This window comes from Anser brachyrhynchus (assembly GCF_964034855.1).
Source record: "Anser brachyrhynchus genome assembly, chromosome: 10".
Lineage (NCBI taxonomy): Eukaryota > Metazoa > Chordata > Aves > Anseriformes > Anatidae > Anser > Anser brachyrhynchus.
In genome coordinates this window covers 21341328-21354336 of record NC_137705.1, presented here as the reverse complement: position 1 = coordinate 21354336, position 13009 = coordinate 21341328, and the positions used below count along the sequence as shown (strand labels likewise).

The 13009-nt window shown below is 37.9% G+C and overlaps 1 protein-coding gene across 13 annotated transcripts in view; it reads left to right on the top strand.

The window, feature by feature from the left end:
* WNK2 (WNK lysine deficient protein kinase 2) overlaps window positions 1–13009 on the top strand; it is a 179158-nt gene that overhangs the window by 122085 nt on the left and 44064 nt on the right. For all 13 annotated transcript variants that reach the window (XM_080606492.1, XM_080606495.1, XM_080606484.1 and 10 more), the window contains 5 exons: window positions 1971–2059; window positions 2843–3062; window positions 5816–6104; window positions 9198–9394; window positions 12091–12243. In XM_080606492.1, coding sequence (XP_080462618.1) covers window positions 1971–2059; window positions 2843–3062; window positions 5816–6104; window positions 9198–9394; window positions 12091–12243 — 948 coding nt within the window. The remainder of the gene's footprint in view (window positions 1–1970; window positions 2060–2842; window positions 3063–5815; window positions 6105–9197; window positions 9395–12090; window positions 12244–13009) is intronic.

Here is a 13009-nt window from a genome sequence, read left to right as displayed (position 1 = left end):
TAAAGTCAAATCTAAGGCCTAAATGGCAACAGAATATTGTTAAAAAGGTAAAAGTATGATGTCATTTGGAATACTCAGAAATTCTCAGGGAGATGCCAGCCCTCATTGAATTTCATCCATGAAATTTATTCAAGACCAAATTCAGTGAGGGATAGTTCTTTTTAATAAAAGACAGTGTTAGGTGAGCCAAAAGTCCACTTTTCAGGACCTCAGGCATCCTTATCTGCCACTGTATGATTATTACTACTGTTCTTTCAGAATGAAACTTTTAAAAGGGTTTGACTGGAGTTAAATGGCTAACTCCCATTCAATTATGTGCTTAATCAGATTCTGTTTTGTTGTTGTTGTTTTGTTACTATTATAAGATAAAGGAAATCATGTTTCCTTTTTTTGTTCTGCTTATTGATTTTATTGTAAGTATTAGTTTCCTTAAATAACAGAGTCTAACTGCAAAACCTATTTAAAAATACATGTCTCTGAATTTTTGTCCATACACACCTTGTTTTAGTAGGTATATGTATTTTTTCAAGGATGACTTTTTGTTCCTAAATTAAGCTGAACATCACAAAAGGGAAAACTTCCTGTGTTAATACTGTTATCTATAGCTGAATATGTACATGAAAAGCATTCACAGGAAACCTTGTGCTGAACTGAATGGAAGTAAGTCAACAGCATTACCGATGGTGGCTGTCTGTTAGTTCCTCCTGCCTCAGCTGACAAGGAGCATGGTGGGGTGGCCTCACTGGGAATGGCTGCTTTTGCCAAATCCAGAGTGAACCTCCCTCTTTTGCTCTCTGCAACCTCACAAAAGGAAAACTTGTCAGTCTTGGCAGCTAGACATGTCTGCTAACTTCCCAGATCTTCCTGGTAATTATTGTTATAGTACATTTTGATTACATGTACAGAGATATGAGATATAAACTGTTATTTAGTTTGAGTACTTGCATACTACTTCTTCTACAGTCTCTCTTTATGTTGGTAAGGTGTGTATGTGTTTGTTCGTTTGTTTAATTAAGGGTCTCTATACCTTGAGGAGGATCATGTTAAGATATTCACCCTGAAATACTAGAGAGTAGGGAGAGGTGAACTTTGACTACCCTAGAAGTGTGTGTGTTTATTCTAATCCACTCCATCTTCTTAAAACAACCCTTCTTAACCTGAGAGAAATTTCAAATTGTTCCTGTTGCATCTGTGTAGAGCCAGAACATGGGGAATGAGATTCTGCTTCTGTAAGTTTTATTCTGCGGTCAACAGTAGTTGGCTTTTGTCCTTGGAAGACCGTGTTCATGGGTTAGATGTTCCACGTCTAGAAGTGACCAGCATTTCCAGGGGGAAAAAAGTTAACTTCATGTCAGTTTATAGGTTACGCCTGCCCTTTCACTCATTCCCAATAAGATTCTAGCAATGTGCTTGGGGAATGCAAGAGCAACACAGAGCTGTTGGGCACATTCTTTCTCTGCCCTACTTGGTTTTGGGTTGGTTTGAAGTGGGGAGGGGGAGCTCTTGAGAGTACTGGGGAGCATAGAAAAGCAAAAGATTTGTGGGAAACAGGAATCTGGAATAGTTGGTGGGTCGTCGAAGGTATATTTGACCCATTCCTGCAACTGGCTATCTGAAGAAAAACACAATTATTTTTATTTGTTTTAGTGTTTTGAGAGTTAAGGCTGTTTCTTGAATAAGGACTTCAGAGTCCACAGGATGCAAAAGAAAGGTTTGCAAGTGTTAGTAAAGAAAAAGGAGATTTGCATAGTGTATGACTGAGTTCATGTACAAACTAATGAGCCTAAACTGCAACAGTACTTAGAAATATGATAGCTCTAAATCTTCAATTTAGTTTTAAATGTAGACAATCAACTTTATTAGTTATTCCAAGAGTTGAATTGACTGCACAGTGTAATAAAAACATCCTTACTGAAGAGCTAAAATGTCATTCTTTTTCAGACTAACTTGTTTTTTTCCTACCCTTTTAGGGTATAAAGCCAGCAAGCTTTGAGAAAGTTACTGATCCTGAAATTAAGGAGATAATTGGGGAGTGCATTTGCAAAAATAAGGAAGAAAGGTTTGTTTCAAATAAGCAAGTTTTGTATTAAATAATGTGTATGCAGAAATTTCGAGACTGTGGATTTCTGTTCTAGCCTCTGGGTTTCCTCTGTGCAGGAAAAATACAGAATGGAAATAAAAATATAAACGATTGCCTACTTTGCTGTCGGGATAATAGAATAAACTTCATTGCTGTGTCTCTCTGACTTTTAAAGAGTAATGTTAAAAAACATAATTGTGGATGAGTGGCATAGCTAGCCATAGGATCTCAGTCAGGAGGTTCTGACTGGAGCATCAAGTGTGGTGCAGGTTGGTTCTGACTGAATGCGGTAGAGGATTGACTAACATCCCTTTAGATCAATCTGTATATGAAGATAAATTGCGGCCTGTTTCCAGCTTAGGTTTTAAAAACCTAATCTTCTTATACTGGTCTCTATATATATCTTAACTCTAAGAAATACAGGCCCTAGGAACCTTAGATGACTATCTAGAGAGAACCTCATTTTAGAACTCACTAAGGTCAGATACTTGAGGAAAGTTGAACAAGGCTATAATCTCAATTTCTGAGTATGTTTATGGTGTATGAATATTGCTGAAGCTTTGTGAAATAGGCAATGCCATTTTTTCAGCAATCCTCAGTAACACCAGAAATACTACCTCTTTATGCTAGTAACACAAGTTGTTTTGGATAAGCACCAAAAGACTGTAAATGTTTTTGCCTCTAATACAAATTTCTTGTCACAAAGTTCTTTGAAAGTGCTTAATACTTGAAGTATTTGAATATTCTTTATATCCATTGCAGATATGAAATTAAAGATTTATTAAGCCATGCCTTTTTTGCTGAAGATACTGGGGTAAGAGTGGAACTTGCAGAAGAAGACCATGGTAGGAAATCCTCTATTGCCTTAAGACTCTGGGTAGAAGATCCTAAGAAACTGAAAGGAAAACCCAAAGATAATGGAGCCATTGAGTTTACTTTTGATCTGGAGAAGGAAACTCCTGATGATGTTGCACAAGAAATGGTAAAATAAACTTCTCCTGACAAAAATATATATGTAATTAGTGCATAAATCTCAAAGGACAGCAGGAGCAAGTCTGGTAAAGTAACTTCCATTTAAACCATTCTAGATATTGTTTAAGCAGTTTGCATTGCTTTTTTAGAGTGAATGCTAGAAGAAAGGGTAAATGGGGAAGAACTAATAACTGAAAAAGACGTTTACTGAATATGGAATCAGATACTTAAAATGGCATTTCAAAATAGCAAGTCACTTAGGGACCAAGGAGGTATCTTCTGTTCTTGAATTTTGAAAAGTCTTCTGCTAATTTCTGTTAGCTGTTGCATGTCTTTAAATTTGTTTGGAATCTGATTAATTTCAGACAGCAGCTTGAAATAAATTAGAAGAGTTCAAAAGATCAATCAAAAATATTCTGCACGGAATTTTTCAAAGCACTTTGTTTTTTCTATCAGTGTTACTTAGGAGGAATATAGATGAGGAGGAATCTGCTCAGTCACTCTATCACTAAACATAAATAGGGAGCTAGATTCAAGCCAACTGCAAAGAGTTAGGAGTACACTTTGGATATTTTTTAACAAAAAGTTTAATTGTATCTTCATGACTTGTGTTTTTTTGTTAGAAAAAACTATTTTGTGTTCAAGTTTCAATGCATAATCCTTGAATTCATATTTTAAAGATGTCTTTACTGTAGTTGTTTAAGTTTTCTAAAATCGTGGAAACAGAACCAGTAAGCCCTTAGTCAAGGGTCTGAATGTTCTTGTGCATGCAAATATGTTTCTATTATTATACCCTAAATCTCAAGGGATCCTATTTAATGATGTTGTCATCACCATTCCTGTTCTGCTTAGGAGGCAGTCATTTTGGTAATGTTACCTTACTATGCTTGGGCTTATCACCATGTATCCAAAAATCAATGAGAAAATCAGGCTTCTCTGTCATCTTGTCACTAGTTTGCAATAGATCCAATATTTTTCCAGTAGTTTATTGTTACAGAACTTAATTTTGAAGTTGCTCTAGTCCAGTGAATTATTGTTATATCTTACATTTATATTTAAATATTTATGGAAACATTTGGAGATTCGAAGTTCTGTAGTGTACCAGGCTTATAGTTGTGATATTTATTTTTAATCGGGAAGTACTTCTCGTATAAAGTATATTTCAAAGATCACTCCCAAACTACTGTGATACAGTACCCTTTCCCAAATTTAAAGCCTGCATTTTACGATTACATTAACAATTACCCGGGTGCATGTAAAATACTTACAAACTTGAGGTTGTTGGGTGGCCAATCATTCCTAAATGTCATTTTCTAGCCCTAATGATTTATGAAACACCACAGCCATGTGTTTTCATCAGTTTGTGTTGATTTATATGCTGTGGAAGAGAATAACACAGGAGATCTTTTGAGTACAGGAAATTATTTATCATTATCGATGGGGTTTTCAGTTGTCAGGCATTCTAAACTGTCCAAATGGCATGGGCAAAAAGAACTTGAAATGTTCTGCTGGGTTTGCAACCTGTTTCACAGCCAGTTGTACGGTAAAATAGCATGTCTTCATTAAATGTTAACCGTTCTCTGAGTAGAGATGTAGGCATAAGAATTGTTTAGAAACTTGCTAATACGCCAGGTTTTTAGTGCCTTCCCATTAGGCTTTGCAAAGAAGAATCTGCTGGCAACCTCGGTTAATACCATACAAGGTTCTCTGGACCTGTGTGGTTCATCTCTATAGTAACTTGCTCCCGTTGTTAGCGTTTGCTGGATCAGCAGTTCAGGAATGTCAGTAAGGTCTGAGGGCGTTGGCACTGGAAAATACCAGCATCCATTTGCAGCTGTATTTTAAGCTCCTTTGTAACTACTTTATTTGAAACATCAAAAAATCCAAGCTGTAAAACTGTCTTGTGTTTGGGCAAGAGCAAAGAAGGACAACCTCTAAATTTCCTCCAGGTAGATAAATGCTTCCAAATCTGTAGAATATGCATCCTTCAGAAGATGCAGATCTTAACATACAATCCTCTGGCAGCTCACTATTGATTTAACGTTTGTGCTCCTATTTGTAGGAGTGTGACAAGGAGATTCATGGAAACAAAGAGCAAAAGACAGATTTTCCGCTTTATCTGCTGAGCAAATGAATTCTGAGAAATCTTGCTCCCCTTTTCAGTCAGATGTGAACAGTCTGTATTTGACTCAATGATAAGCAAAAGCTTTTATAAAAAGTCAGTCAATACTCCCTGACTTCACCTTTTAAGAGAAGTTAATTTGAGGCTAAACTCTGTTAACACGTTTTCTTTCATGACTTGCTGTGAAATCAAGCACAGCACTTGGGGGAACTGTGTATGCTAGAAAGGTTAAGGCAATAAATTCTGATTAAGGGTAATAAGATTTACTGCAGTTCAAAGGACGTATTTCAAAAGCGCTTTTTTTCCTTTGACTATTTTGTTAATCTTTGGAGGAAAAAAAAGAAAAAGAAAACCACCCATCTGTGTTAAGCTTGTTCTCATCATTGTATATTAACTGGTCAATTAAACAGATCTATATTCAGGTCTTAGAAACTAAATATTGCTGTTTTAAAATGCACTAGGGACAGAAGTTTAATTCATAAAACCATCGAGCTCTTGAATTCCTAGTGAGGAGTGAAATTGTATGTGTTTTTTTCAAAGTGATATTTTCTGTTAGAAAGAGATTCCAGTAATACGTGTGTACTTGTATGTGTGCACCTCTACGTGCACATGATCTTGCTAAGTTTGTTCCTCCTCTGTAGATTGACTCTGGATTTTTCCATGAAAACGATCTCAAGATAGTTGCAAAGTCAATACGTGACAGAGTAGCATTAATACTATGGAGAAGAGAGAGAATTTGGCCTAGAATACAGTCAGAGGAACGTCGAGATTCTGAATGCTTGGAGAAGCTGAAGACCCCACATGCACAACAGGTTCAAGTCACATACCTTTCTCACACCGGTCACCATATCCTGTCCGAGTCGGAGGAGCCCGAGGCAGACCAGCACCCCTTTCAGCAAAACCTGCCCACCAGCGTCACGTCTGTTGCATGTAAGTCTCACGTTAGTTTTGTGTGTGCAGGATGATGAATGTCCTACAGTAAAAATCAAGAGTAACGTGAGCTCAGCAGTGAGACATTAGGCATGTTTTTGCACATTAGCTCAGAGACCACAAGTGCCTTGAACCCTTTTGAAAGGAAAAAAAAGTTTCAAGAAAAAACATTGTATAGAGATAGCTCCTCCTTCAGTAGAAATAAATGCAAAAAACAAATGTACACTAATATATTTGTAAATAGAACAGCAAGGATACCTACTGCTAGACATGAAAAAAAAAATCCTGTAATTTCTTGCATTTTGCAAGTTACTCTTGATAGTTTGTGTGATGTTTTTGTGAAACTGTGCAAAGATCTACAGCAGAAAAAAAAGCTACCTCTGAATGGTACATGGTATAACTCAAGATTTCCTATTTTTTTGTGAGAAATAACTATGGTTTGGTCACACTTGTTAGAAACATCAAACCTTGTGGGCTGACAATTATTTTGTGGGTTCTTAAGTCATGATGTAGGTGCTTTGTCTGTTCCTCCAGGCTATTTATTTCATTTTGAGCTCATGGATCTGAAGCAAGGAAGTAGTTGGATCTGCACTGGGGGGCAGTGGGAGCCAGAGTAGGTAGTTGCTTCCATTCCTCCAGGCCCTGATGGCCACAAGCCAGTGATCTGCCAACTCATTACATTCAGATGGTGGTTGATTCACGAATAATGACTAATCACTGGGTTATTTCAAGACAAGTGCATTTCCATCTCCTGTTTTAAATTCAAACACTGATTGTGGTCTATCTCTGAAAAAGAACTACCTTGCCTTGCTTGCAGAGCTTGTTGTTTCTTTTTACTTCTCAGCATCAGACTTATCTCCAGCAAACAGCAAGGCATGAGGAAGTAGTGGTTTTAGCTAGCTAAAAAAACTTGACGCCGTGTCTGTCCCCTTTTTTAGCAAGTCAAGCTCTGCTATTAAAATCTTAATGTATTTGTAGTTTTTAACATCTTGAAGGCAGTGTTGCTGGATAGTTTTAGCTTGGAAGGTTTGAAATTTTGTAAGATTTTTTTCTAGCCAGTTTTTCTGATAAAATCTGATGTACTTATTCTGCTACTAAGCTATTATCATGATATTTTTGTTCTACTGTTCTGGACTTTTATGCAAGTGTATTTAAATTAAAGACACATTATCTTTAGCAAAGAGACAGCTGCTACTTTAATTCAGGTATTGTATAAATTGCTATACAGAGGTCTGCTCTGAATACTAAAATAACCAAGCACGCCTCTACAAGAAAACAAACCTTCAAAAGATAGGAGAAATGCCATATTTGCATAAATCTAAGAATGTTGCAGTATTTACAAAGCTTTTTTTCTGAAGCTAAATTGTTGTCATTTCATTTTCTTAGATCATGTATTTATTTTATGGTAATTTCTTTGAGAAACACTAATTATAATTCTTTGTTTCCAATGGTACAATGACACTGCTCATGCTTCCCGTGGTTCTGTTGGTCACGAGTTGGCAGAATTTGATGCAAAATAGGACACCCCTGGTTTATTTCCTGCTCCTCAACTCTTAATCAATATTTGATATTACTTGACAACTTGCTATCGGATGTCTTTCAACATTTTCTTTCATGCTCTTGTTTTGTTCCTTTGAGGTTCTGAATAATTGTTTGTAATAAAATGAAAGTGTGTATGGTGCAGAAATCTCTGCCTTCTTATAGTAGGGCCATGCTGACTCTTTTTGTAAACGAGCTAAATAGAGAGGTGAGTTTAATTTTGCGAAAAATAGTAGGGAGATGAGTTTATGAATACAGAGAAGAAATTTTATCACTGACACTATTAAAGCTATTTGTTATTTAAAATCTAAATAAGTAAAAACCTACTCAGAATATGGAAAAATAGAAGATGCAAAGTGTCGGGGAAAAAAAGGATGTAAACTTTTTGGTAACAGTTCTCTTTCAGTTTGGGTTTTAAATTTCTGTTACAATCCATTTGCCTTTTGGTTACTTATAGCTACAGTCTTGGTTGTCTCTTGCCATTTCTCAAATGAAAAAGCAGTAGGAAAAAAACAAGAGAAACTGGATAGATATGGCTTCAAAAGCCATGAAAAGACATCTTAAAAATAGTAATACTCAGTTGCACAGTTATAAGATTTATTTTTGTTCAACAAAAGATACTACACTTGCCCAATACCACAGTTATGCAATTCTGCACATTAGTTGGGCTTAGCATGAGAAACACTGACAGAGCTCTGAGTTGTCCTCTTCAATTGCCACAAAGCTGGACTGAGGTAGCTGTTTTATTTCATTATGTGATTTTGATTTAAATACAGGTAGCTTAAAGCTTTCCACTTACAAATAACAAAATTAGGATGCATTTCAGTTGTAATTCCTGTAGGATCTGTTCTTGTACCACTGCTTAGTCTGTTTATAGCCAGTGCAGCCCTAACCCTGCAGCTTTGTGATGCAGGGCCTCTTTTTGCAGACTTGCTTAAATGATGCTGCTTTACTTTGTGTCACACACATCAATCAAAAAATCCATAATACATTTTTCTGTGATTTCTTCATTGTATGTTTTCCCCTAATCCAATTGAATTATTTTGCTATCCATTCATCATCTTGAGGTATTGCTCAAGTTGGTTATTATTTGAACTAATACAAAACATATAGTTTGAAGAATTTTGTGATTTTTCAATACTACTAATTCACAAAGACATTAAAATTAGTGCATCCCTAGAAGAACTAACTCCAGGACTCCATGACCTGCTATGAACATTATGATTGGGGTTTCCTGTCTTTTCATTGTACAAAATCCATAAACATCTGCAATTCTTAATGTCAACCTTGCGCCCTTTAAAGGAAATATCGATGTGCCTAAGATATCGTTGTAGACAGAAATCCATGGGGATTACTCTTGATTTTTGGCTTAGAAGGAGCAGCGTTTGCCTTTTGTAGAAAATAACATTTGTGTTGTATAATTTATTTATATAACGGAAAGGGCTAGGTTAGTAAAGTGTAAATTATACAAACCAATGTTGACCTTGCTCTGAAATCATTATGTGAACACTTGGAGTTGCTGAACCTGTAATACAAAAACTATTCTTCTTTCAGCTGACAGCACATTTGACAGTGGTCAGGGGTCCACTGTTTATTCAGATTCCCAGAGCAGCCAGCAAAGCGTCATCTACTCATCTCTGCCCGATTCAGTACCTCCGGCTATTCAACGGGTGTATAGCCCACCACTAAGTGAGAGCCAGGCCTTGCCCCATAGCCTTCAGCAGCTGGGGCACTACCAGCAGCCCTCAGGGGTAAGTCTAAAGCTTTTCAGAACTGTTCTGTAGCCTAGATTATATTTAAGGACTCAATTTATACACTGCTGTCAGTAGGAATGAATTCCAGGGCTTGCTTTATATAGTCCTCACTTGTTTCTACCAATGGTGACTTGCTTAGTCTGTGTTTTTACTTGATCTAAACCATGCATTAAGTAGATCATGTACTTGTAGTTCATTTCGCCATTCTTAAGACATGCTTCACTGGCAGCTGTCATTTTTTTTTTTCAGTTAAAGAGCTTCTCATCAATCTGTTTTCACTGAGCTACAGTAACAGCTTTGGAAATACTAGTTTTAAAGTCATGCCTAGATTTGAGAACTGTTTTGTTTGGTTTTGTTTACTGTCAATATAGCCACACGTTGTTTTCTCACTTGTTCAAGAGCTTCTTGGGTATGAGTTTCTCCCCATTGTGACAAGGGTCAAACATCCATTCACTGCTGTTGTGGCTCTGGGTTTGGATTTAATATTGCAGAGAGATGGCAAACTACTTCCATTATTGAGGCTCCAAAATCAAGGACTGGAAGCCCAGTCAGACATTCACACTTGTTCCCACTTTCATACTGTTATGACCTTGACCAAAAGCAGCTAATGGAACTACTGGTGCAAGAACAAACACATGTGAGTGAACATAAATCTTGAGGTGATTCCAGCGAGAGGTGCGCCATAAGTGTGGTATGTCCTTCAGAAACTGCAGCAACACCATGTTCCTGTCGCAGCCTGCACCTGTTGCACGTGACAGGCAATGCTCCGTGTGCTTCTCGTCGCCACAGTGATTCGGTCATGGGTTTGACTCCAGATGCGATGTCCCTTCCCCAAGAATTCAGAGAGGGGAACACAGCCCTGCAGACTAGAGAAGGGGAAGCAGGCACATCACCCCCAATGGCACATCACCCCCAATGGCAATGGGGTTCTCAGTAAACCCTGCTGAGGTAGGGTTCTTTAAGCAGTCTTGTCAGGCATGCCTAGCTTATTTATTTCAGCCTGGCAAAGACCAAAATATGTCAAAAGTTCTAATGCCTGCTGAATGTGCTCACTCCTGTGCAGCCAACTTCCAGACAACTCAGTGTCACAACCTCTTCCCCAAATAAGCAGGCCGTGTGGCAGGAGTTTAGACCTGCCTTTGTTACGTGAATCTTTACAGTACATAATTAGCCAGAAGACCAGTTCTCCCATGAGATCTGCAAGAGTTGCGGAAAGTACTCTGCCTTGTGAATCCTCTGATTGTGGAGAAGTCAACATGCCTGGACTGTTCCAGCCCTGTTGTGAAGTTTGCTCTGGCAAAACACCACTGGCAGAGAACAATGGGGTGATTGCAGCTACCTGGAGCGGTGGAAGCAGCCTGCCTAGTAAAAATGACAGTAATGATGTGGTAGGTTAACTTTTTGTTTCGTGCTATTTGATTTAACAGAAGAAAAATGAAATCCAGGACCAATGGTTTTCCTGCTTGATCCAGATTTACCCAACGTATTTTGGAAGTGCTTCACTTTCCCTGGTTTTACCTTATATTTTCCAAAATGCCTGCAAGAAATTGTGAACTGTATTTTGTGAATGCACTGAAACATGGCTCCATTTACCTGAAGGAAAAACCTGTAGCCAGCGCCCTCCACTGTGGAAACCACCATTCCTCTGTGCATACTTCTGCAGGGATGCATTCTTCCTCATTTCTTGTTTGCATGAAGAACTAATTTAATGTAGCACTCAAAAGGCACATCTTAAAATATTTTTTATTAAATTGAGCTGTGCAGAATGCTGTTTTAGAGCAGACTCATTGTTTCCATTGATATATCTCTGATTTGAACCTTAAATGCATTACTTTTTCTTGATTAAGGTTTTGAAAGGATAATAACTTTATTCATGAGCGAAATAGCTCTTTGGTTTTTAGTGAGTTTTCCATATATTTTTTTCTTTCTGCAGTATCATAGATAAAATGTTCCAGAGTTTGTCTTCTGTGTTTCTTGGGAATTTCAAGTCTGACTCAAATTCTTCCATTTTCCAAGAAAGAATAAGTATCAGTGTATTTTTCTAGGAGGTTATTTACCAAGATAACGTATCGGCACATAGCTGGAGCTGTAGTTGTTTTTTTGTTTTAGACTTTTAAATATCAGTCTGACATACTGTTTATTTTCAACATATTTACCTACTTGGAGTTGAAGTTTTAGAGAACTGCTGTTTTACAAGCCTTATCTGCATTTCTTTTTTGTTGTTGTTGTTTTTACTTCCACTGGTTGTTTTATTTTTTTCACTTCTCTGTTCATTTTCTTGGCCTTAATTTCAAGTAAATTAACTCGTAATTTCGAAGATCAAGATTCTTTATGAAATTACAAAAGTCTTTGTGAGGATATTGTTGTACCTACTTAGTGGCTTGTTGTTGTTATGTTCTCCATCATCGTGTATGTGCTGTCAGTGGTTTTACTAGCTTGCATGCTTGCTTCCAGAAAGAAATGCAATGCAGTGTGGTTGTCTCATTGGCCTTTGGAATGACAGCTTTTTTCCATGTTTTTAGATTAACAAACTTTCTGTTCCTTGCATAACAGCTTCACATTATGTCTTTTTCCTCTGTTTTGAACCAAGTATTGAGTAGACTATTTGCCGGCGTGTGTATCCCTAACAGTTGCAGAGACTTTTAGCATGAGGGCTGTTCTTTTCCCTAACGCTGTGCTCTCCTTGCTTGCAGCCTGCCCTGCCTGTGGTTCAGGCTCCACCTGCGGTCGTGCCCCAGCGACCCCAGCACTACCAGGAGCCAGCGATGACGTTCCCTGTGGTACAGCCGACCACCGTTGCTTCCTTGCAGCTGGGGCAGTCGCAGCCGGTGCTTGCCAGCCAGCAGGTGAGAGGCTGACTGCTGCCCCACAGCACCTTTCTCACCCCAGTCCTTAGCCATGCTCTGCTCAAGCTGACACCTACAATAAGTTTGAGTTACTTGAAACTATGAAACCATCACTTTAGAGCCTCAGGTAGGATCGGGGATGGGCTTTGGGTTTAAGGGACAGAAGAGTAATGGGTATGAGCACAATCAGTGTTTGATACCTTGAAATAGGATTTGTATTAATTTCACTTTATCATTTGGCACCTCCAGCTCAAAGTATTTTTAAAAGGTCATAAAGCAAGCCTGGTGCTGGTGTCAGTTGTCTTCAAACACTCAGTGACACTGCCTTTGGATTTGTGCATGCATGTTAAATGTAGCTCATTATAAACATCCAGCAGATCCCTTTATCTTCAAAAAGAATCTGTCTCCCTCTGAGCTGTCTCCAAATAGTAATTCTGTGCATTTTGGATTATCAAATTCCCCAACAAGTTCTGTTGCTATAGTGTTTACAGAACACCTCTTTCAAGCTGGGACAGCTGCGAAGGTTACAATTGCTTCCTTGTATACAGGTGGTATCAGCTTGAAAGAAGTGTAGCCACAGACCTATATAATGTGTTAATTTGTGGCTCATTTTTGTGATCCTACCAAAACATTGGCTTCCTTGGGTAGAAACTGTTGACAAGGCTGAGAAATGCCTGCATACTTTGTGTCTGACACATAACATATCTCTTCATACCTTTCCAGTTATCAGTATTTATCGGTGTTACATGTTATTATTTTTTTTAAT